General features: G+C 45.8%; 1 protein-coding gene across 3 annotated transcripts in view; it reads right to left on the bottom strand.

The window, feature by feature from the left end:
• Positions 1–1,183: 1,183 nt before the first annotated feature.
• The window catches only part of LOC139392747 (potassium voltage-gated channel, Shaw-related subfamily, member 2), a 96,706-nt gene continuing 74,190 nt past the window's right edge, over positions 1,184–23,699 (bottom strand). The window contains exons 2-5 of one of the 3 annotated variants that reach the window (XM_071140968.1): positions 19,625–20,564; positions 18,390–18,566; positions 11,577–11,667; positions 1,184–1,621 (exon numbers count right to left, since the gene is read on the bottom strand). In XM_071140968.1, the coding sequence (XP_070997069.1) occupies positions 11,609–11,667; positions 18,390–18,566; positions 19,625–20,564 (1,176 nt within the window). In that variant the 3' untranslated portion in view covers positions 1,184–1,621; positions 11,577–11,608. Of the gene's footprint in view, positions 1,622–8,981; positions 10,526–11,576; positions 11,668–17,622; positions 17,793–18,389; positions 18,567–19,624; positions 20,565–23,699 lie in introns of those variants that run through there. The other 2 variants (XM_071140967.1, XM_071140966.1) reach the window with 2 other exon arrangements.

The raw sequence follows: 23,699 nt of genomic DNA on the forward strand, positions 1-23,699 counted from the left end.
GAGCCTACTCTTCTGCATGTAGATTCAGTTTTTTTGGCTGCAGGCCTAGTAAACATGGGTTCCAAATTGCACCTTATTCCTTTTATAATGCACTATTTTTGACTAGAATAGGGTGCCATTAGGGATACAACCATGAACACATTTCAGTGAGTTATTCTGAGGCAGAAGCTGTTATAAACAGTTATTTATATTGTTCATGTTGATACAGTGGAAAGTTACTGCAGACATTAAGGTTGCTATACGGAAACCCCTTATAAACCAACGTGGAAGACAGGCTATCTTAAATGGATACTTCGGGATTTTGGCAATGAAGTCCTTTATCTACTTCCCCAGTCAGAGGAACTCGTGGATAGAATGTTTATGTCTCTGTGTGCAGTTTGAAGAAAGTAGCTAACTAGCGCTAGTGCAATCACTGGCAGTCTACTACCTATTTCCTTCAAATCCCAAAGTATCCCTTTAAGTGCTCTAAATGGGAGAGCAACAGTGTTCTCTAATTTGCTGTCTGGCTGCACAGCAAAGCACACATAAAACATAAATAAACATGGCTTTGAGGTATTTCATGTATGAAAACCATTAACATTGTGTTGACCTGAGTTAAGACAAACTAAAAAAGTAGAGTAGAGTAAAACATCCTAATTAAGTGAGTTAGAGTTCTTGTATTTTTTACGAGATCAATTGTTAGTTTAGTTTAGCACCTGTTAGAGACAATAATGCATTCTCAATGTAACCTCTTTGATTTCAAACAGCTATGCAATTCCTGACAACGGAGACATCTTCTCTCGTTGATCATATCAACTGAATGTACAGTGCATTTCGGTTGAGCCCATTGCGGTGGGCTTGATCGAGCGTGTAAACACATTTTTTTGAGCTCTGTGCAATCACAGAGAGAAGATCATCAATACAAGCAGCCAATTCCTGCAGACACAGGGAACATGTTAACCTCGGCTCTGACCTTGAGAATGTAGATACATAATTCACCATTACAATGCCCGATTTAATCAAGTCATCTGTCCAATAGTAACAGACCATTTTGTGGGCGGAGATACTGTATGTCCCTGGTGTAATGGGGCCACTGCTTTGTAATTGGACGGTAAGGAACAGTTTTAAACGGCTAAGTTGTGTTATATAGTGGATAGGATAAGATGTAGATAGACATACAGTACCAGTCAGTGGACACACCTACTCATTCAGGGTTTTATTTATTGTTTGACTGTTTTCTACATTGTAGAATAATAGTGAAGACATCAAAACTATTAAATAACACATGGAATCATGTAGTAACCAAAAAAGCGTTAAACAAATCAAAATATATTTTACATTTGAAATTCTTAAAAGTAGCCACCCTTTGCCTTGTTGACAGCTTTGCACACGCGTGGCATTCTCTCAAACAGCTTCACCTGGAATGATTTTCCAACAGTCTTGAAGGAGTTCCCACATATGCTGAGACCTTGTTGGCTGCTTTTACTTCACTCTGTGGTCCAACTCATCCCAAACCACCTCGATTGGGTTGAGGTCGGGTGATTGTGGAGGCCAGGTCATCTGATGCAACACTCCATCACTATCCTTCTTGGTCAAATAGCCCTTACACAGCCTAGAGGTGTGCTGGGTCCTGTTGATTGTCCTGTTGAAAAACAAATGATAGACCCATTAAGTGCAAACCAGATGGGATGGTGCATCACTGCATAATTCTATGGTAGCCATGCTGGGCGTGCCTTGAATTCTAAATAAATCATAGACTGTGTCACCAGCAAAGCAACCTTACACCATCACACCACCTCCTCCATGCTTCACTGTAGGAAGCACCCATGTGGAGATCATCCGTTCACCTACTCTGTGTCTCACAAAGATACGGCAGTTGGAACCAAAAATATCACATTTGGACTCATCAGACCAAAGGACAAATTTCCACCAGTCTAATGTCCACTGCTCATGTTTCTTGGCCCAAGTAAGTCTCTTCTTATTATTATTGTCCTTTAGTAATGTTTTTTTTGTTGTTGCAGCAATTCGACCATGAAGGCCTGATTCACGCAGGCTCCTCTGAACAGTTGATCTTAAGATGTGTCTGTTACTTGAACTCTGTGAAGCATTTATTTGGGCTGCAATTTCTGAGGCTGGTAACTCTAATGAACTTATTCTCTGCAGCAGAGGTACCTCTGGGTCTTCTTTCCTGTGGCGGTCCTCATGAGATACAGTTCCATCATAGTGCTTGATGTTTTGTTGCGACTGCACTTGAAGAAACTTTCAAAGTTCTTGAAATTTTCCGTATTGACTGACCTTCATATCTTAAATGAATAATGGACTCTCGTTTCTCTTTGCTTATTTGAGCTGTTCTTGCCATAATATGGACTTGGTCTTTTACCAAATAGGGCTATCTTCTGTATTGTAATATTGTAAAAATGGTATAACCTGCCTTATTCTGCTGGACCCCAGGAAGAGTATCTGGGGTCCAGCTAGCTGGGGTTAACCTGTTATTCATGTTGTGTAATAAAACATGTATTATGTGTTATTACATTGTATTATAAAATTGATAGTTTGGATCCTGGATGCTGATTGGCTGAAACAGCATTCCAGCCATGTGTATATCAGACAATATACCATGGTGTAAAGCTAAAATAGTTGTTTACTGTTCTTTTTGAAGTATCACTACTCTGTTTGTGATACACCGAATGGAATCACGAGAGAAAAATGCCAATGTCTGTCCCTATGCCCAGCTTAATATCTCCAAGGAACTAAGAATAACCAATATGAAAGCTCCTGTTGATAATTACACACACAGAAAACATTTATAGCTTCCTGCGCTGGGGAATTGTCACCAACATCAGACACACTCACCGGAGTCACACTGGGATGCGTTTCTATGGTGAAGTGAGGAGGGGCTGGGGATGTGCAGGATTTAAAAGCTTAATCTCTGTCATGCAGCTGTACTTCTAAACCACCAACATATGCCTGTCACTCTAACAAGGAGCTAATGGTGAACTGTTACCTGAGAATCCTGACTTAGGAGAATCGATCAACACCCAATGAGCTGCTTTTGATGACTATGATTTGCGGCTTAATGGTGGCAATGTCATCTTGGTAATGTTGCTCATCAATCATTCAAATACAACTTCTAGCTGATTGTTGTACAATAAACTGAAGACACAAAACTACATTGTTTACTGACAACCACATAAAAACATGTGATTTTTAAATGTTTAACATTTCTCATGACTTTTCTCATTTTGGGTAGGCCTATTTAAATAGCAGATACATTCCATTATGTTAATTTGAAAACCAAATCTAAATGACACATTAAAAAAGTTACATTTCCCAAGAGCTATTATGGCATAGGAGGAGTTTATTTCAATGTGTAGCCAGCCGTCTGATCCAAAGTGCCCAGCAAACATTGAACAGTGTCGTCCCTTCAAGGTTCTCCTTTGGTTATTTGAGAACCACATCCACGGAACCAAATTAGCTGGGTGTTATTTGTTGAGAGGCACATCTTCCATCTGTCTAGTTCAGGGGTGTCAGACACCTTGTCGTTGTAAAACAGATGTCAAGAATTCTGTTAATGATTTCTGTGTCTGGGGCTGCTGCAGTTCAATGTGTTTGTTAAACAAGTGGTCAGACACTATTAACCATTATTAACCTCTAACCTTGAGACTCACACCAAGGCGTCTACACAAGCCTCTGGAAAAAAGAGACATGAACTCCCCTCACCATCTCATCATACAAGAAAAAGCCCCATTTCCACATATCAGGAAAAGTCTGCAGCAACACTAAATACTAATATGACGCCTTCCCAGTAAAAGAGGTAGTATACTTCTTCTAACGAGACCTTGGAGAAAAGATTCAAGGTCCAATGTAGCCGTTTTTAGCTCAATATCAAATCATTTCTGGGTAACAATTAATTAAGTACCTTACTGGGATTGTTTTCAATTCAAATTGACAAAAATAAACATAAATAGCATATTAGCAAGAGCAATGCCTCAAGCAAGAATTTATTAAGGACTTTCTGGGAGTGGTCTGAGTGGGGAGGGGAAAATTGAAAACTAGCTGTTATTGGCAGAGAAGTTTGGAACTTCCTTTCTTATTGGTCAAAACTCCATCCCACCAAAACAGGCTGAAATTTCAGGTGGTCTTTTCTAACAGCTCTTACACTAAAAGGAGATTGCCATCATTTTCACAATTTCACAGTATTATTCAACCTCCTAGTGTGGAAATATACACTGAGTGTACAAACCATCTTAATATTGAGTTGCACCTCCCCATTTTGCCCTCAGAACAGCCTTAATTCATCGGGACATGAACTCTACAATGGTGGACCATTCTTGATACACACGGGAAACTGCTGAGCGTGAAAAACCCAGCAGCGTTGTAGTTCTTGACACAAATCGGTGCGCCTGGCACCTATTACCATACCCTGTTCAAAAGCACTTAAATCTTGTGTCTTGCCCATTCACCCTCTAAATGGCACACATGCACAATCCATGTCTCAATTTTCTCCAGGCGTAAAATCCTTCTTTAACCTGCCTCCTCCCCTTCATCTACACGGATTGAAGTGTATTTAACAAGTGACATCAGCAAGGGATTATATCTTTCACCTGGATTCACCTGGTCAGTCTATGTCATGGAAAGAGCAGGTGTTGTTAATGTTTTGTACACTCAGTGCATATGAAACACAGAAACATCACATTGGACTATATTGGACCTTTAAGGAGAAACACATTGAACACTATCAACACCACACATATACAACTATAGCAGTGTTTAACCCTATCAACACTACACTTACACATTATAAAACTATAGCAGTGTTTAACCCTATCAACACTACACTTACACATTATACAACTATAGCAGTGTTTAACACTATCAACACTACACTTACACACTATACAACTATAGCAGTGTTTAACACTATCAACACTACACTTACACATTATAAAACTATAGCAGTGTTTAACCCTATCAACACTTCACTTACACACTATACAACTATAGCAGTGTTTAACACTATCAACACCACACATACACACTATACAACTGTAGCAGTGTTTAACACTATCAACACCACACATACACATTATACAACTATAGCAGTGTTTAACCCTATCAACACTACACTTACACATTATACAACTATAGCAGTGTTTAACCCTATCAACACTACACTTACACATTATACAACTATAGCAGTGTTTAACACTATCAACACTACACTTACACATTATACAACTATAGCAGTGTTTAACACTATCAACACTACACTTACACATTATACAACTATAGCAGTGTTTAACACTATCAACACTACACTTACACACTATACAACTATAGCAGTGTTTAACCCTATCAACACTACACTTACACATTATACAACTATAGCAGTGTTTAACACTATCAACACTACACTTACACATTATACAACTATAGCAGTGTTTAACCCTATCAACACTACACTTACACATTATACAACCTTAGCAGTGTTTAACACTATCAACACTACACTTACACATTATACAACTATAGCAGTGTTTAACCCTATCAACACTACACTTACACATTATACAACTATAGCAGTGTTTAACCCTATCAGCACTACACTTACACACTATACAACTATAACAGTGTTTTTTCCGACTCGCTGAAATGACCAGGCTGATGTAACTGTTATCAGGCGATGAATCATATTTTAACTGGAGGGCCATTATAGCAACACTCATCTCATTGCTGTTTGGGAGAGCTATAACGCTATCATTACTGCTGTAGTGCATCCAGCACTCAGCACACACCACTACAGCAAGCCCCTGTGGTTGTCGACAGAGGCCTCTGTGTCAGTAACTGTAATTGAGAGCATTTTCTGTGGCTTTCTGAGTACAGAACCTGAAACAATGGCTGAAAATGAGACCCACTCTATTCCCTGATTCACTTTGCTCCCTACTCAACTACACCTCTCTCATACCACAGTCATTACACTGTGATTATTAGGATTAAAGCACCACTCTGACGTTGAGAGCTTTGGTTCGATGATCTAAACTTGTTTCCATTCATCAGATATAAATATGAAGTCAATGAAGGTTGGATTCTAACTGATTCTGAGGTTAATCATAATGGGTTGAGAGCTCATTGACCCCTGTCCCCGCCCTCGTCCCAGTTCCCGTCCCCTCTCAGCAGTGTCAGTCCCCATCCCCATCCCTGCCCTCGTCCCAGTCCCCGTCCCCGCCCTCGTCCCCATCCTCGTCCCAGTCCCCGCCCTCATCCCAGTCCCCGCCCTCGTCCCAGTCCCCATCCCCGCCCTCGTCCAAGTCCCCGTCCCCATCCCCGCCCTCATCCCAGTCCCCGCCCTCGTCCCAGTCCCCATCCCCGCCCTCGTCCCAGTCCCCGCCCTCGTCCCAGTCCCCGCCCTCGTCCCAGTCGCCGTCCCCATCCCCGCCCTCGTCCCAGTCCCCGCCCTCGTCCCAGTCCCAGTCCCCGCCCTCGTCCCAGTCCCAGCCCTCATCCCAGTCCCCGTCCCCATCCCCGCCCTCGTCCCAGTCCCCGTCCCCTCTCAGCAGTGTGTGTCCCCGTCCCCTCTCAGCAGTGTGTGTCCCCGTCCCCTCTCAGCAGTGTGTATCCCCGTCCCCTCTCAGCAGTGTGTGTCCCTGTCCCCGTCCCCTCTCAGCAGTATGTGTCCCAGTCCCCGTCCCCTCACAGCAGTGTGTGTCCCCATCCCCGTCCCCTCTCAGCAGTATGTGTCCCCATCCCCGTCCCCTCTCAGCAGTATGTGTCCCCGTCCCCTCTCAGCAGTATGTGTCCCTGTCCCCGTCCCCTCACAGCAGTGTGTGTCCCTGTCCCCGTCCCCTCTCAGCAGTGTGTGTCCCCGTCCTCGTCCCCTCTCAGCAGTGTGTGTCCCCGTCCTCGTCCCCTCTCAGCAGTATGTGTCCCCGTCCCCTCTCAGCAGTGTGAGTCCCCGTCCCCTCTCAGCAGTGTGAGTCCCCATCCCCGTCCCCGTCCCCTCTCAGCAGTATGTGTCCTCGTCCCCTCTCAGCAGTGTGAGTCCCCATCCCCGTCCCCGTCCCCTCTCAGCAGTGTGTGTCCCCGTCCCCTCTCAGCAGTATGTGTCCCCATCCCCGTACCCTCTCAGCAGTGTGTGTCCCCGTCCCCGTCCCCTCTCAGCAGTGTGTGTCCCCGTCCCTGTCCCCTCACAGCAGTATGTGTCTCCGTCCCCTCTCAGCAGTATGTGTCCCAGTCCCCTCTCAGCAGTATGTGTCCCCGTCCCCGTCCCCTCACAGCAGTGTGTGTCCCCATCCCCGTCCCCGTCCCCTCTCAGCAGTGTGTGTCCCCATCCCCGTCCCCTCTCAGCAGTGTGTGTCCCCATCCCTGTCCCCTCTCAGCAGTGTGTCCCCATCCCCGTCCCCTCTCAGCAGTGTGAGTCCCCATCCCCATCCCCGTCCCCTCTCAGCAGTGTGTGTCCCCATCCCTGTCCCCTCTCAGCAGTGTGTGTCCCCATCCCCGTCCCCTCTCAGCAGTGTGAGTCCCCATCCCCATCCCCGTCCCCTCTCAGCAGTGTGTGTCCCCATCCCTGTCCCCTCTCAACAGTGTGAGTCCCCATCCCTGTCCCCTCTCAGCAGTGTGAGTCCCCATCCCCATCCCCGTCCCCTCTCAGCAGTGTGTGTCCCCATCCCCATCCCCTCTCAGCAGTGTGTGTCCCCATCCCCATCCCGTCCCCATCCCCGTCCCCTTTCAGCAGTGTGTGTCCCCATCCCCGTCCCCTCTCAGCAGTGTGTGTCCCCATCCTCGTCCCCTCTCAGCGGTGTGTGACACAACATCATGTGGAGAACCTGGCACAACTACTCCACAGAGTTAATAAGACACACAGTATACCACTCAACCGGCACTTACCGTCTGCCACCGACACATCCTTCTCTGTCTTTCTCTTTTTGTCGTTGCTTGTTTTTACCATCAAACCTGCAGACGATCAAAGTCTTTCACTGTAGGTTGCAGTAGTACCCAGTTCCCAGAGACTTTTAGTACAAGTCTTTTACTGTAGGTTGCAGTAGTACCCAGTTCACAGAGACTTTTAGTACAAGTCTTTCACTGTAGGTTGCAGTAGTGCCCAGTTCACAGAGACTTTTAGTACAAGTCTTTCACTGTAGGTTGCAGTAGTACCCAGTTCACAGAGACTTTTAGTACAAGTCTTTCACTGTAGGTTGCAGTAGTTCCCAGTTCACAGAGACTTTTAGTACAAGTCTTTCACTGTAGGTTGCAGTAGTACCCAGTTCACAGAGACTTTTAGTACAAGTCTTTCACTGTAGGTTGCAGTAGTACCCAGTTCACAGAGACTTTTAGTACAAGTCTTTCACTGTAGGTTGCAATAGGGCCTAGTTCACAGACACTTGTCTGATGTTTCTCACGGCCAAGGAACAGTGCTCTGATGCTATATTCATAGTCACTATTTTGGTATTTAGAAAATTACGGTTGGTTTTTCCCCCTGGCTGTCTAAGGATGTCTCGCGCTCACTCTTAAGGGAGTTGGGTACAGCCCGGGGTGTGTGGAGTTTCTTCCCCTGTAAAACACACTCCTATCCCCAGCTGTTTACATCTCCACGACACACGTTTGCTGTTTCCATGGTGATGGGTGTAAAGATAGTTGGGATGTCTCTGAGTTACCGGCACGTAGGGGCTGATTGCCGCCGGACGCCAGCTGGAGAATTAGAGGCAGCACAGGAGAGAGAACTGGCAAAAGGCATATCATTATCACAACGACTGCTATCATTATCGTTGACGATAATCCGTAGGAGTACAGGGTGATGCTAGATATCTGAATGAAAATGGATCCTTCTTCAATTCGTCAACAGCGTAAAATGGTGTAGCTTGAACAAAGACAATTACAATGCAATTACCTGTGTGAGTCTTATGAAAAAGGATGGACCTTAGTTGGATCAGCGTTGTGCTATAGCCGTTCCCCTATCAAAGACAGTACTTCTCCTGCATTTGTGTGAAGTAAAGAAACAACAATGGTTTAAAAGTTAAATATGTTTATGTGATTTTCTCAAATGGCATTTCATTTTACACATCGCTTGGAACGTGATATATGTTGTCATCCTGTTTTACAATTTGACATGTTGTCTTTTTTTATAGCATGCACTTCAGAATGCCAACAAATGCTCCACAGATACAGACTTCGAACTAGAATTGTCCTCACATTAAAAGATACAGAACATGAAGCTGGATCAAGCCCAAGTGACAGTTGTGGACATAATGGAGAGAAACAGTGTTGGGATACTATGACTTTCACAAGCAAACCAAGCACTCCACAAGAGACACATAATTACATGTTCTGGATTCAAAAAAATAAATCACTTTTGTCATAGAAGAATAGATACTGATTAGTGTCCCTTGACATTTCAAAGCGTTAAGCAGCATTGCACTACACAGAGACTTGTGTGTGTGTGTGTGTGTGTGTGTGGGGGGGGGGGGGGGGGGGGTCCTCACTGTGCAGGTCACAGTATTCCAATCCCCCCAATTACTGATGGTCAAAATCAACCCTCACTATCAAGTCAATGGAGGGGTGCTTTAGCATTGTCCTGTTATATAGGCTGTACTGGACCAGTGTATCATTTCTTGTGGCAGGTAGCTAAAATCACAGTGCAAATCGGTGTCTTTTGTTTGGGTGTCATTATTGCAAATTGTATCTGATTGTTGGGGTATGGTGTCCAGGATAACACATCTCTACAGGGTACTTTAAGCTTCCTTGTTATATGTGTTCAAACTAGCTGGAAGAGTGAAATGGGTCTCTTATAGGTTTTCATTTTTCTGCTTTACAACTGCATGTTGTCTAGATGTTACCCTGGAGTTCAAAACACACGCATGTAAACGCACACCACAGCAATGTCATGGAATCCACCAAAACGTCTAAGGGAAACAAAAGCATTGATGAAACCCTATGTCACATTTATTCAACTTATCCCACGTTATTCTCTCTTCACTGTATATGAAGCAGAATTCACATATTAAATCAGTCCATTTTCAGAACACGTAGTGCCTGATGCATCTTAATAACAGTTATTATGAGGAGGGAAACGACGGATTGATATGGAGGTCTAAGCATGACCTTGTACCTGGCTCGCAATCCAGAGGACAGATGAGAGAGAGAGGAGCTCCTTGACCCATGTGCTGTATCATGTTATTATTTACAAACACAATATCTAGATAAAGTTAGCTGGCCTCGTCTTTCAAGAAGGGTCCTTTTTCTTCTTCTTGTGACAGTTTTATGCTTCACTCAATATCCATGACATTGAGAATCTGGGAAAAAGACAACTTCCCCTGTCCCATCTATTCCCAGAATTCCAATTGACCTCAGTCTTGGACAGTTCCTGTTTTCCCAGGCAGCGTCATTGGACCTGACGCTTGTCAGTCAACAATCCGTCACCGATGTGAGTGTTCTGGTTGGTTCACGTCCTTGAGTGACGCTGTGTGATCCAACAGGATCCACACACCAATAGGTCTTGTTAGTCCACTGATTGGCTGATGACTGCTGTCATTCCAATAGGACACGTAAACGGCTAAACAGAATGTAAAGCAGGTCACATCTCTAAATATCAGAAATGCGTCTCTCTAATGATAATAATCTATAGTCATTATACGAATAACCACATGCAGATTCATGCTATTTTTGTGTTCAGATATTTGCTTCTCATTTACAGTATATATGTATTGATGAATATATACAAATCGATGGCATTCTATGAAGTCATGATCGTAAACACTCAATCAATGAACAGTATTGCAATGGGAGGAGGGGTGATTCAATAATTATTTTAATATAGAAATATGGAAAGCGCTGGTCGTGAGCTTTTCGTTTGAATTAGGAGACAGTTTGTGTGTTCAGCAACTGTGAGATGCATCTGACTATGTGCCAGTTGCTTAGCAACCTTCCTGCTACTAGTATAGACAAAGGATTGGGTGAGGCACATTGCTGAATGGTAATGTCCTCTGTCGTGCGACACACCTGTTAGCATCGGCAACAATTTATGTGAGTAGTAAATTCTCTCATCAATAATGAATTACATCGCTATTAATAAAACAAAGGCTCTGTTTGATAGGACCATCAAAGTCATTCCTGCTGTCTTTTAAAGAATATACAGAAATGTGTGTGTATGTGTCTGTGTGTGTGTGTGTGTGTGTGTGTGTGCGTGTATGTGTGTGTGTGTGTGTGTGTGTGTGTGTGTGTGTGTGTGTCTAATGTGTGTGTGTGTGTGTGTGTGTGTGTGTGTCTGTCTAATGTGGTGTGTGTGTGTGTGTGTGTCTAATGTGTGTGTGTGTGTGTGTGTGTGTCTAATGTGTGTGTGTCTGTGTCTAATGTGGTGTGTGTGTGTGCACACGCCTGTCAAATGTTTGTGTGTGTATATGAGTGCACATGCACGCATGTGTGTATAAAGACATGAGTCATGATGCAGAGGGGGTGCCGATGTCATTTCCGTGACTACAATTGTTGAATTACCCCCTTCTGCACACACACTAAAACAAAAGGCCATTAGCCAGAGGTGACCACCAGGGATCAGCAGCACAGTGTTCAGCAGGCAGTTCACATGCCATTCAGAATGACAATGTTACCTTTCCACCAGGGATGTGCCTTCCCCCAGCAATTAAAGAATGCTGCTCTCTGCTTGCGTGAAACCAGTAAAGACAATCTCTTTGCAGTTATCTGTGAGTAAACAATATCAGAGACACTTCAGCTTGGCAACACAGCGATTGACAGTTAAATACGATCACAGTAAAACATTTGAAACAGTAGCAAACCAGCATAGCCCACATGCAGAGAAAACAGAAAAACACTGTTGTGCATTTTATGTTGTGTGTTCAGTCCCCCAGGTGGAGGCCAATGGCACGATGCAGACACACAAGTCCCATGCACATTCCCACGGCCCAGGCCCACCGTTTCTAACCTGTCTTCTCTTTAGTTTTTATCTCTCCTTCTCTCTTTCTCACCACACCGCTGGCAGATGATTACACAGGATGATCCATGCAAACAGGATGACCTGGCCCAGCCAGAGGCAGGTGAGAGCAACAGGGTGGCAGGTGAGAGTGACAGGGTGGCAAGTGAGAGTGACAGGGTGGCAGTTGAGAGGGACAGGGTGGCAGGTGAGAGGGACAGGGTGGCAGGTCAGAGGGACAGGGTGGCAGGTGAGAGTGACAGGGTGGCAGGTGAGAGTGACAGGGTGGCAGTTGAGAGCGACAGGGTGGCAGTTGAGAGGGACAGGGTGGCAGGTCAGTGGGACAGGGTGGCAGGTGAGAGTGACAGTGTGGCAAGTGAGAGCGACAGGGTGGCAGGTCAGTGGGACAGGGTGGCAGGTGAGAGTGACAGGGTGGCAGGTGAGAGGGACAGGGTGGCAGGTGAGAGTGACAGGGTGGCAGGTGAGAGGGACAGGGTGGCAGGTGAGAGTGACAGGGTGGCAGGTGAGAGGGACAGGGTGGCAGGTCAAGTGAGAGTGACAGGGTGGCAGGTGAGAGTGACCGTGTGGCAGGTGAGAGCGACAGCGGGGCAGGTGAGAGCGACTGCGGGACAGGTGAGAGCGACTGCGGGACAGGGGAGAGCGACTACGGGGCAGGTGAGAGCAACTGCGGGGCAGGTGAGAGCGACTGCGGGGCAGGTGAGAGCGATAGCGGGGCAGGTGAGAGCGACTGCGGGGCAGGTGAGAGTGACTGCGGGGCAGGTGAGAGCGATAGCGGGGCAGGTGAGAGCGACCATGTGGCAGGAGAGACGAACAGCGGGGCAGGTGAGAGCGATAGCGGGGCAGGTGAGAGCGACAGCGGGGCAGGTGTGAGCGACAGCGGGGCAGGTGAGAGCGACAGCGGGGCAGGTGAGAGCGACAGCGGGGCAGGTGAGAGCGACAGCGGGGCAGGTGTGAGCGACAGCGGGGCAGGTGAGAGCGACAGCGGGGCAGGTGAGAGCGACAGCGGGGCAGGTGAGAGCGACTAGCGGGGCAGGTGAGAGCGACAGCGGGGCAGGTGAGAGCGACCGCGGGGCAGGTGAGAGCAACAGCGGGGCAGGTGAGAGCGATAGCGGGGCAGGTGAGAGCGACAGCGGGGCAGGTGAGAGCGACAGCGGGACAGGTGAGAGCAACAGCGGGGCAGGTGAGAGCGATAGCGGGGCAGGTGAGAGCGACAGCGGGGCAGGTGAGAGCGATAGCGGGGCAGGTGAGAGCGATAGCGTGGCAGGTGAGAGCAACAGGGGGGCAGGTCATAGGGACAGGGGGGCAGGTGAGAGCGAGAGGGTGACAGGTGAGAGCTAGAGGGTGGCAGGTGAGAGCGAGAGGGTGACAGGTGAGAGCGAGAGGGTGGCAGGTGAGAGTGAGAAGGTGGCAGGTGAGAGTGAGAGGGTGACAGGTGAGAGCTAGAGGGTGGCAGGTGAGAGCGAGAGGGTGACAGGTGAGAGCTAGAGGGTGGCAGGTGAGAGCGAGAGGGTGACAGGTGAGAGCTAGAGGGTGACAGGTGAGAGCTAGAGGGTGACAGGTGAGAGCTAGAGGGTGACAGGTGAGAGCTAGAGAGTGACAGGTGAGAGCTAGAGGGTGGCAGGTGAGAGCTAGAGGGTGACAGGTGAGAGCTAGAGGGTGACAGGTGAGAGCGAGAGGGTGGCAGGTGAGAGCGAGAGGGTGACAGGTGAGAGCGAGAGGGTGGCAGGTGAGAGCTAGAGGGTGACAGGTGAGAGCTAGAGGGTGACAGGTGAGAGCTAGAGGGTGACAGGTGAGAGCTAGAGGGTGGCAGGTGAGAGCGAGAGGGTGGCAGGTGAGAGCGTGTGAATCAAGACATAGTCCATGACAAGTTATTTCCCCCCACAAAATAAAGTGACATTTTTCTTATTTTTTATGGAAGCACGTATGTTCTAAGTATCTAAATATAGCAACATGTAAATCTCCCTGATTATGAATACGTATTTACTAAATGTTGTGGCTGCTACTTTTAGAGCCACCATTCAAGAGTCCTTTTATTGCCATTATTAAAGTACAACAAAACTGAAGTAATGGGAATACAAAGTGATGCACAGCTAAGCTACTTCAGGGGTGGTCACCACATCTACAGTTCAAAGCAACGTTTGTATGGAAGAGGAGAAGAGCAGGGTTAGTCTGTGGTCGAAACCACTAAGGTTAGTCTCTAAAGTAGCTAACAACATTCACAAAGTATATTATATGATTCCAGGATGCTACAGAGAGCTAACGCCTATGAAGCTGGCTTCTGTCGGGTGTTTTGGGGGTGGGGGAGGGGAGTGTGCTCAGACGGAAGGCAAGCCTCGCTCTTGGCCGGGCCTCACAGGACGGATGGTATTGGGGAGCGGGAACGCCTCAGGGGGCACGGTGAACCGTAGGGTGAGGTCACTGGAGACAGCCTCAGGGCGTTACCAGCCAAGCCCGCTATGTTGCTTAAGCTTGGGGATTTCTCACAGCCTTCGGATGAGTGGGCGAGGGCGCAGGAACGGGACATGAACACACACAGGCACGCGGTCAAGTATTCCAAGTCCAAGCCAGCCACGTGAATGAAACAAGACAGGAGACGGGAGTGAGACAGAGCAGCAGTACATACATACGGTGATTCATGCACATATGTAGTTTCTCATGACACATGTCAGACGGCAAATGCCCATTTAATTGAATATGTTGACAGAACTTTGCTTTAATTACTGCTTTTGAAGTTATGCCAATATGAATGTCTCATATAATGGCATCATTACTATGTTTTGTCACACACAATTTATTCAAGCAATAATCTCATACAGATGTGTTCATATTTCAATTGCTAATTAAATATATATATCAGGCTGAAAACTGCTTTTCATTCAGGAGCTCTAGCATTTGTGCTGATGTGTACAAAGTCTCTGAAATAAAGTCAGCATCAAAAACACAAGGCGTGCAAATGTAAAATAACTGTGCTTAAATGTAAAATAACTGTGTTTAAATGTGAAATAACTGTGTTTAAATGTAAAATAACTGTTTAAATGTAAAATAACTGTGTTTAAATGTAAAATAACTGTTTAAATGTAAAATAACTGTGTTTAAATGTAAAATAACTGTGTTTAAATGTAAAATAACTGTTTAAATGTAAAATAACTGTGTTTAAATGTAAAATAACTGTTTAAATGTAAAATAACTGCGTTTAAATGTAAAATAACTGTGTTTAAATGTAAAATAACTGTGTTTAAATGTAAAATAACTGTTTAAATGTAAAATAACTGCGTTTAAATGTAAAATAACTGTGTTTAAATGTAAAATAACTGTGTTTAAATGTAAAATAACTGTGTTTAAATGTAATGCAAGATGATGAGGAGTATGATGATTGTGGAAATGACGGTGATGATAATGGGTAAGAGAACTGATGAGCCTGTAATAATGACTGTGATGATAGACAGTAATCAGGGAAATATCACACTATCCTTAAATGGCCTGATCAGCAGGTGGTGCACACCGACTAAATGTACATTCATTTCTATCAGCAGTCCTTTTTAAATGTCCAGACGCCAGTGAGAAACAAACAAACAACAAACCAGCCAGACCATTAACAGAGCTGGCCAATCAGCTGGCACAAAGACAGAGGGAGAGGAAGAAAGACAAGCTAATGGGATTGCAGCATCATTACCATACTGTAGATGGATCCATTTGTTTCAGCGTTTACTCAAAAGGGACGGCGCGCAAATGAGTCCGCTTCAGAACCAGCCGAGCTGCCAGAACAAAGGGCAGCTTCAGCTTGTGCCGACAGGTAGTGCCGGGGACTAGAAAGGACCTCATGTTTTATGCATTAACCGCTGCACTGCTGCGACCGCCACCGCCGGCTGAGGAGGCTGAGACGAGGGCACAGCTGGACGCTCGCCTTGTGGCACCCAACTGTTCCATAGCCCATGATGAAGCAGAGTCGCCCTGTGGTGGGCATGGGTCCAGGTGGTGGGAGGCCCAGGGTTGTCTCATGCCTGGCAGATTGCCTCAAGACCCAGGTGGGCTGAGCATGGCACAGCACTGTCCCGGTCAACACGTGAGGGGCTGTGAGGTTTATGAGTTGGTACCCCAGAGAGATTTACTGACTGGCTTTGCGTGTGTCTCCATGTAATGGATGGTTGAGTTAAACAGGAGCACTAACTGCAGACATCAGAGCTGTTCTAAGTCAATATCAAATCAATGAATCAACCATAACAATGTAAACCATAGAATGAATCATAATAAGAAAAGACTCCTGCAACAGTTAAAAGTATCCTATAGTAATAATGCTATAATTAACATTAACCCCAAATGACAGTTATAACCATGTCCTTCTCCAATTACACACAGAGGAGTGGGTTGATTGCCAGGCCATACAGCAGATCCAGTGTAAGCATGTGATTTAGATTGCCTTCTGGAGAGGCAGTTCACTTCTGATAAGAGGCAATTAGCAAAAGCGTAACGGAGTTCCATATTTCAGTGTAGAATAGATTAACACAGCATTAACTGCTCAAGATGACAGAGATAAAGCTTGGGAATTAAGACAGTGAAGCACGATTTAGGCCTAAACGTTCATTAGGCCCAAAATGTAATTTCTCATTCCAACAAAAAGGTTATTTTGAAGACACTATACAGTATGGTAATGACTTCTAACTCAACACAGGCACCTGTACAAACAGCATGTCATTCTAACTCAACACAGGCACCTGTACAAACAGCAGGCCATTCTAACTCAACACAGGCACCTGTACAAACAGCAGGTCATTCCTGTACAAACAGCAGGTCATTCTACAACACAGGCACCTGTACAAACAGAAGGTCATTCTAACTCAACACAGGCACCTGTACAAACAGCAGGTCATTCTAAAACACAGGCACCTGTACAAACAGCAGGTCATTCTAACTCAACACAGGCACCTGTACAACAGCAGGCATCACCTGTACAAACAGAAGGTCATTCTAACTCAACACAGGCATCACCTGTACAAACAGCAGGTCATTCTAACTCAACACAGGCACCTGTACAAACAGCAGGTCATTCTAACTCAACACAGACACCTGTACAAACAGCAGGTCATTCTAACTCAACACAGGCACCTGTACAAACAGCAGGTCATTCTAACTCAACACAGGCACCTGTACAAACAGCAGGTCATTCTAACGCAACACAGGCACCTGTACAAACAGCAGGTCATTCTAACTCAACACAGGCACCTGTACAAACAGAAGGTCATTCTAACTCAACACAGGCATCACCTGTACAAACAGCAGGTCATTCTAACTCAACACAGGCACCTGTACAAACAGCAGGTCATTCTAACTCAACACAGACACCTGTACAAACAGCAGGTCATTCTAACTCAACACAGGCACCTGTACAAACAGCAGGTCATTCTAACTCAACACAGGCACCTGTACAAACAGCAGGTCATTCTAACGCAACACAGGCACCTGTACAAACAGAAGGTCCTTCTAACTCAACACAGGCATCACCTGTACAAACAGCAGGTCATTCTAACTCAACACAGGCACCTGTACAAACAGCAGGTCATTCTAACTCAACACAGGCATCACCTGTACAAACAGAAGGTCATTCTAACTCAACACAGGCACCTGTACAAACAGCAGGTCATTCTAACTCAACACAGGCACCTGTGCAAACAGCAGGTCATTCTAACTCAACACAGGCATCACCTGTACATTCTATTTCTATTGTTTCTATTTGTCTAGTGTTTAGTATTGTTCTGTGTTGTGTTCTTTAGCCTACATTTTAGTGACGGCATTTGCATGCCTTTCAAAGATAGAAGGCTTGTCGTGCACTTTGTCTGCTCTGTCTGGTGCTGCAGATGGATACTACCTTCCAGATGACCTTTAGGGCACAGTGGTGGGAAGACTGGGTCACCACACAACATGACCTTTCCATAGACACACTACAGGACTGCGCCACTGCAACATCCCCCTATAGCCTCAGGCTGGATTATATTAGCAGACGAGGGCCTCCGTCCTCCTCCCTTTTCCTGGGAGGAATTCAACATGTGGGCAGATGCAGGAAGGAGACTTTTCGTGGATCATCTGATCGTTGTCCATATCCCAAGGGGTGAGTAGTGTCAACTGAATGTAGCAGTAGGTCTCCCTTATCACACAAGCTAGACTAGTGGATTAGGTTTGGTGGCGGTATTTTAGTGACCGATACCACAAATGAAGCCCCACGGCCTTGAATGAGCAATGACAGAAACGCCTAAATGATTTAGTTATGAATCACCGTTAATGAATGATGATTTATGAATTCCCAATAATTATGTAACAATGAATAATGGATAATAGATAAATGTCAGGGAAGAACATGACATTGACATTTGCCATGCCTTTCAAAACCAAACAAAAGCCATGAAAATAGACACGTCCATGATGACGAGTGCTGATGCACATGCATAAAGATCCTGATCCAGAGGGGGGGGTGCAGTACCTGTCTTCCTGACCCCACCGTCGGCAGGGCAGGTGTAGTCACTGGCAGCCAGCAGGAAGCACGTCCCCCCACTCCTCCGCTCCTGCTCTGGGGTGCTGGACCTGCGCATGGGGACCCTCTCCTCTGTGCTGGGGGACATGGTGAGATCACTGCCTCCACTGCCGTCCCCTGACAGCACTGGTGACCGCAGGGAGAGAGGAGGAGGGGCAGGAGGAGGGGTTAAGGGTGGTAGGGCGGAAGAGGGGGCGAGAAAAGGCAGGTCAAGGGATCGAATCAGGACACATCAAACAGCCTCCCACATCAAGAGTGCTTGCCAAATGCCACGAGGACCAGGCGCGCTAGGGGACAAGGGTCAAAGGTGAAATGGACAGGACCCCAATCGATGGTGTCAACGCACCTAGTGTCTGCCTATAAAAGAGCTTGCCAATGTCAAAACAAAACAGGCTGAAATGTAGCATTTATCACATCTTATAATGAAAAGGCTTAGTTAGGATTCATCTATTAAAACAATTCCACTTTGAATTCAGCATACCATTTGATTGCACACAGCATGTTAAGAATAAATAGCCAATGGTATTGTCTGCATTTAAAATTACCCCCCCCCAAAAAAAAGAAAATCATGCTGGCTTCTCAACAGATTTAATCTGTGTTTGAATACATTTATTAAAGCATGTCTAGTTCTGAACTTATTAAATGTTAATATTTCACATCTAATAAAGCAACATATTGCAGAGAAACCAGAGCATGTGCATACCCTGAGGGATTTCTGGATTATAGATCAAAGACACTAAGGAGACAAGGGTCAACACTCATTTCCATCAATATCAGATGTGTCAGAGTGATTTACAGATGAACGCCTGCAGGGGAAAAACGGCCACCTACAGTCAAGTCACAAATGAACAATCCCTACTTTAAAACCTTAAGAGTCAAAGGCTTTTTCTGTTTTCGTCCAAAATCTTATTAGTGAAGAAATATTTCACAGCAATCAGTCTCATCTCCGACCCATCAATTCCTTTTGCATCATTCTCTTATCTCCGTGGCAACAGAAGTGCAAAACATTCTAAGGACATCAGTGGTGCTAGAGTCTCTCAAGAGGAAAACCATGTTTAAACCCGGGGGGGGGGTCTGTTAAAAGGCTACTGTTTTCCACCTGAATGAAACCCCCCCCCTTCTGTCTATACATGAATAACCCCTAACCCACTGACAAATTCCACCATAAGTTACAATGGTCTCACCTGATTGGTTGCGCTCCAGCACCCTGCTCCCCTGCATGTTGCAGAGGTCCCCCTGGGGGCTGTTGCAGGTGGTGTTGAGGTCTACTTTGAGGCAGGTTGGGGATCCCCCCAGTGCGACCTGGGGGATGTGCCTCTTCCTCTTCTTGGGAAGCTTCTGCTTGGCCATGGCCAGCGAGTAGTACATTCCAAAGTTGTTGACGATGACGGGCACAGGCATGGCTATCGTCAGCACGCCCGCCAGGGCGCACAGCGCGCCCACCAGCATGCCCGACCACGTCTGAGGGTACATGTCACCATAACCCAGCGTGGTCATGGTGACCACGGCCCACCAGAAGCCGATGGGAATGTTCTTGAACATGGTGTGTTCGCCAGCCGTGGGGTCGTTGGGGTTGGCGCCGATGCGCTCGGCGTAGTAGATTGCGGTGGCGAAGATAAGCACACCTAGGGCGAGGAAGATGATGAGGAGGAGGAACTCGTTGGTGCTAGCCTTCAAGGTGTGACCCAGCACCCGCAGCCCCACGAAGTGTCGCGTCAGCTTGAAGATACGCAGGATCCTGACAAACCTTACCACTCTGAGGAAGCCCAAGACGTCCTTAGCTGCTTTAGATGACAGTCCGCTTAAGCCTACCTCCAGGTAGAAAGGCAGGATAGCCACAAAGTCTATTATGTTGAGCAGGCTCTTGACAAACTCCAGCTTGTCTGGGCTGAAGATGACACGCACCATGAACTCCAGGGTGAACCAAAGAACGCAGACACCCTCCACGTAGGTGAGAGCTGGGTCCGTCTCGATAATGTAATCAGGACCCAGGTCAGGCAAGCTGCCGTTGAGCACCGCCTCAGACTTGTTGATGATGGTGATGGTGTTGAATGCCTCATGGGTCTCCAGGCAGAAGGTGGTGATCGAGACCAGGATGAAGAACAAGGAGGCAAAGGCCACAAACTGGAGAAGAGGAGATGAGATAAGGAGAGAGAGGAGGGGGGGAGATTAGAGAGAGAGGGAATTAGAGAGACTTTTGAATGTCAAACTCTGTTGTGTCATTGCAGCTCATAAAGCACAATATATGCAATCTGGATAACCTTCTATTTACTAATTAATTTATTCACTCATCACACAGAGAAAGAAAGAGAGAGAAAGAGAGAGAGAAAGAAAGAGAGAGAGAGAGAAAAAAGAAAGAAAGAAATAGAGAAAGAAAGAGAGAGAGAGATAGGGAGGGAGGGAGGGAGGGAGGGAGGGAGGGAGGGAGGGAGGGAGGGAGGGAGGGAGAACCATAGCAACGTTAATTAACATCACCTTCATCGAATACAATACACTCCAGAGAGAGAGAGAGAGAACAATCTATTATTACTAGCAATAAACCCAGCCAGTGGCTCACTGGGCTGTGGCCTGGCAGTCTTAATGCAGTTAAACCTGCTGACTGGCCCACTCATTCCCTCAAACCTATCGGTGAAGGTTCATTGATGCAGAAGGGCTTACAAGTATTCAAGTCTTAAAAAACGTTCAGTCACTGTTATAAAGTGTGTTGGAGTGAATGAGGTGTCATCCTGTTGAGTGGATGAGGAAAGATCTGTCCAGTCCATTCGGTAGCCTGGTAGTGGGTACCAGTCTGTTTCTGCCATCATGCCACTCCTTTCCACCCTGTCATGCCATGTTTGGTTTGCATGACCGTATGGAGTAGGTAAGAGCTCAAACAGATAAAGGATCAGGCTGGGATTTTGTTCAGCACGTGAGTCACAAATTGTAACAAATATATTTCTAAAAAGCCATAAACAAATACTTGATTGATGGATCTCATTGTCTGCGTTTAAACAGGCAGCACAATTCAGATTTTTTTCCTCTCCACTATTTGGTCTTTTGACCAATCACATCAGATCTTTGGGTCACAAGACACCAATTAGTATGGAAATGCAGCCCTTGTCCTCCACATTACAGATTTACAATCCAGCCCCAATGACTGAGTAGAAAGCGGTATAGAATTGTCATTCTACACAGCACAAACCCACATCCTCTGTGTAATGGACTCAGACTACCTCTTCAGGTCAGGTCAGATTGTCTCTCGAAAACTAGTCTGTACACATTGCTTTAGATGAGCAGAGTGGCACAAGGGAATTCAGCTTATAGGTTAGTCATTAACAAATATTTCAGTTGAATGTAGCTAAAGAGGAAATCCTTGAAGTATATTATTTTATAATATAATAGACATGTGGTGAATGTCAACCTTATATTAGTCCAGAAAACCCCCTAAATAATAAAGCAATTGTGTGATTTTAACCAAAATATCTGTCACGCCCTGACCTTAGAGATCCTTTTTATTCTCTATGTTCGGTTAGGTCAGGATGTGACTCGGGGTGGGAAAGTCTATGTTTTCGATTTCTTTGTTTTTGGCCTTGTGTGGTTCCCAATCAGAGGCAGCGGTCTATCATTGTCTCTGATTGGGGATCACATATAAGTTGTTATTTTCCTTTTGGGTTTTGTGGGTTCTTGTTTTCTGTTTAGTGTCTGTACCTGGCAGAACTGTGCGCTTTCATTTTCACTGTTGTTATTTTGTTTGAGTGTTTTTTGAAAATAAAAATCATGAACACTTTCCACGCTGCACTCTGGTCCACTCCTTTCGACGAGAGTCGTTACAATATCGATGCAGAGAGAGAGAGAGAGAGACAGAGACATAGAAGGATATATATTCCTAGGAATGAGTCACCTTTTAATTAAACATCAGCTGTTGGTGAGACACAGTGAAGATTATTTAATCAGTCTCTCTGTCCACTGCCTATACCTCTTTCAGTCTTAACTAGCTGAAATCTCTCTGTCACTCACAAAACATATCTCAGGGTCTGCAAAGTGCCCCCACGGCAAAGTCAAGCAGAGACAGGGATGACTAAATAGCCCTCATTGGTCCTATTCATTAACCCCTGTATAACGATATGCGCTGAGAGTTGGAAAGCAAGTTCAGGGAGTGAGTGTTTTAATAAAATAAACGGACCATAATATAAAACAAGAACCACTAACAGAACACAGACATCAAACTGAAACAGAAACAATGATGCCTGGGGAAGGAACCAAAGCGAGTGACATATATAGAAAAGGTCATCAGGGAAGTGATGGAGTCCAGGTGAGTCTGTTGACGCGCAGGTGCGCGTAACGATGGTGACAGGTGTGCGCCATAACGAGCAGCCTGGTGACCTAGAGGCTGGAGAGGGAGCACAAGTGACACCCTGGGTCTAGTTTACTGACCAAAACCTTGTCTTTATGGACAAGCCAGAGGAAGTGGGAGACGCCAGGGGGATTGATTTCATTGGGACTATGTTGTACAGCCTCAGTGGCAGAGATTGTGACCTTTCTGGTTTACATGCATCCCTATTCATGTTTTTATGACTACCGTGAAACATTCAATGAATTAGTGTATTCTTCAGTGGAAGGCTTTCAGCTTTGCCCTTTAAAAGTAGCCACTGTATGTATGAATGTCAACAGCATGGTCGCTACACAAAACAATTTACTTCAGAATGTCCACTGCAGCCAGACCTGTTGTACACAGAAACGGATTTCCTTGGCAGACAAACTTCAGTCTGTTTGACCCAGATGTGTAGACTGTGTGCGTGGGCGTATGTATTTGTGTTTCTATGTGCAAATGGAGCTGGGTCCAGAGAGGTGCACAATTTGCTCCTCTCCTCCCTCCATCGCTCTCCCTCCATCTCTCCTAGAGCTCAGAGGAAGTGGTTTCACACCCTCCCTTGTTTTGAATTGTATGCGTTTCTGGTAGAGCACTATCTATGGAATAGTGTCCCATTTGGAACGCAGCCTATGACTCATGCAGTCTCAGAACGTCATTCTGCACTCATGAAGTGTATCTGTGCATTCATCCTGGCAGTCACTGGTTGCATGCAGCCTTTCACATGTATTATTTATGTCTATTCCAGAACGTGACTTTATTCATAAACTTTCTGTATTTTTGTCACCAGGAGGACAAGTTCTAAAAAGGCAGCAGGCATCAGGCAACTGAGAGAAACTATAAATGAAAACCCCTGAATTTACTTTGCAAAGTTAACAAGCATTCGTTGTCACAGAACCGAGGTACTAGCT

This window comes from Oncorhynchus clarkii, chromosome 33 (genome assembly GCF_045791955.1).
Source record: "Oncorhynchus clarkii lewisi isolate Uvic-CL-2024 chromosome 33, UVic_Ocla_1.0, whole genome shotgun sequence".
Classification (NCBI taxonomy): Eukaryota; Metazoa; Chordata; class Actinopteri; order Salmoniformes; family Salmonidae; genus Oncorhynchus; species Oncorhynchus clarkii.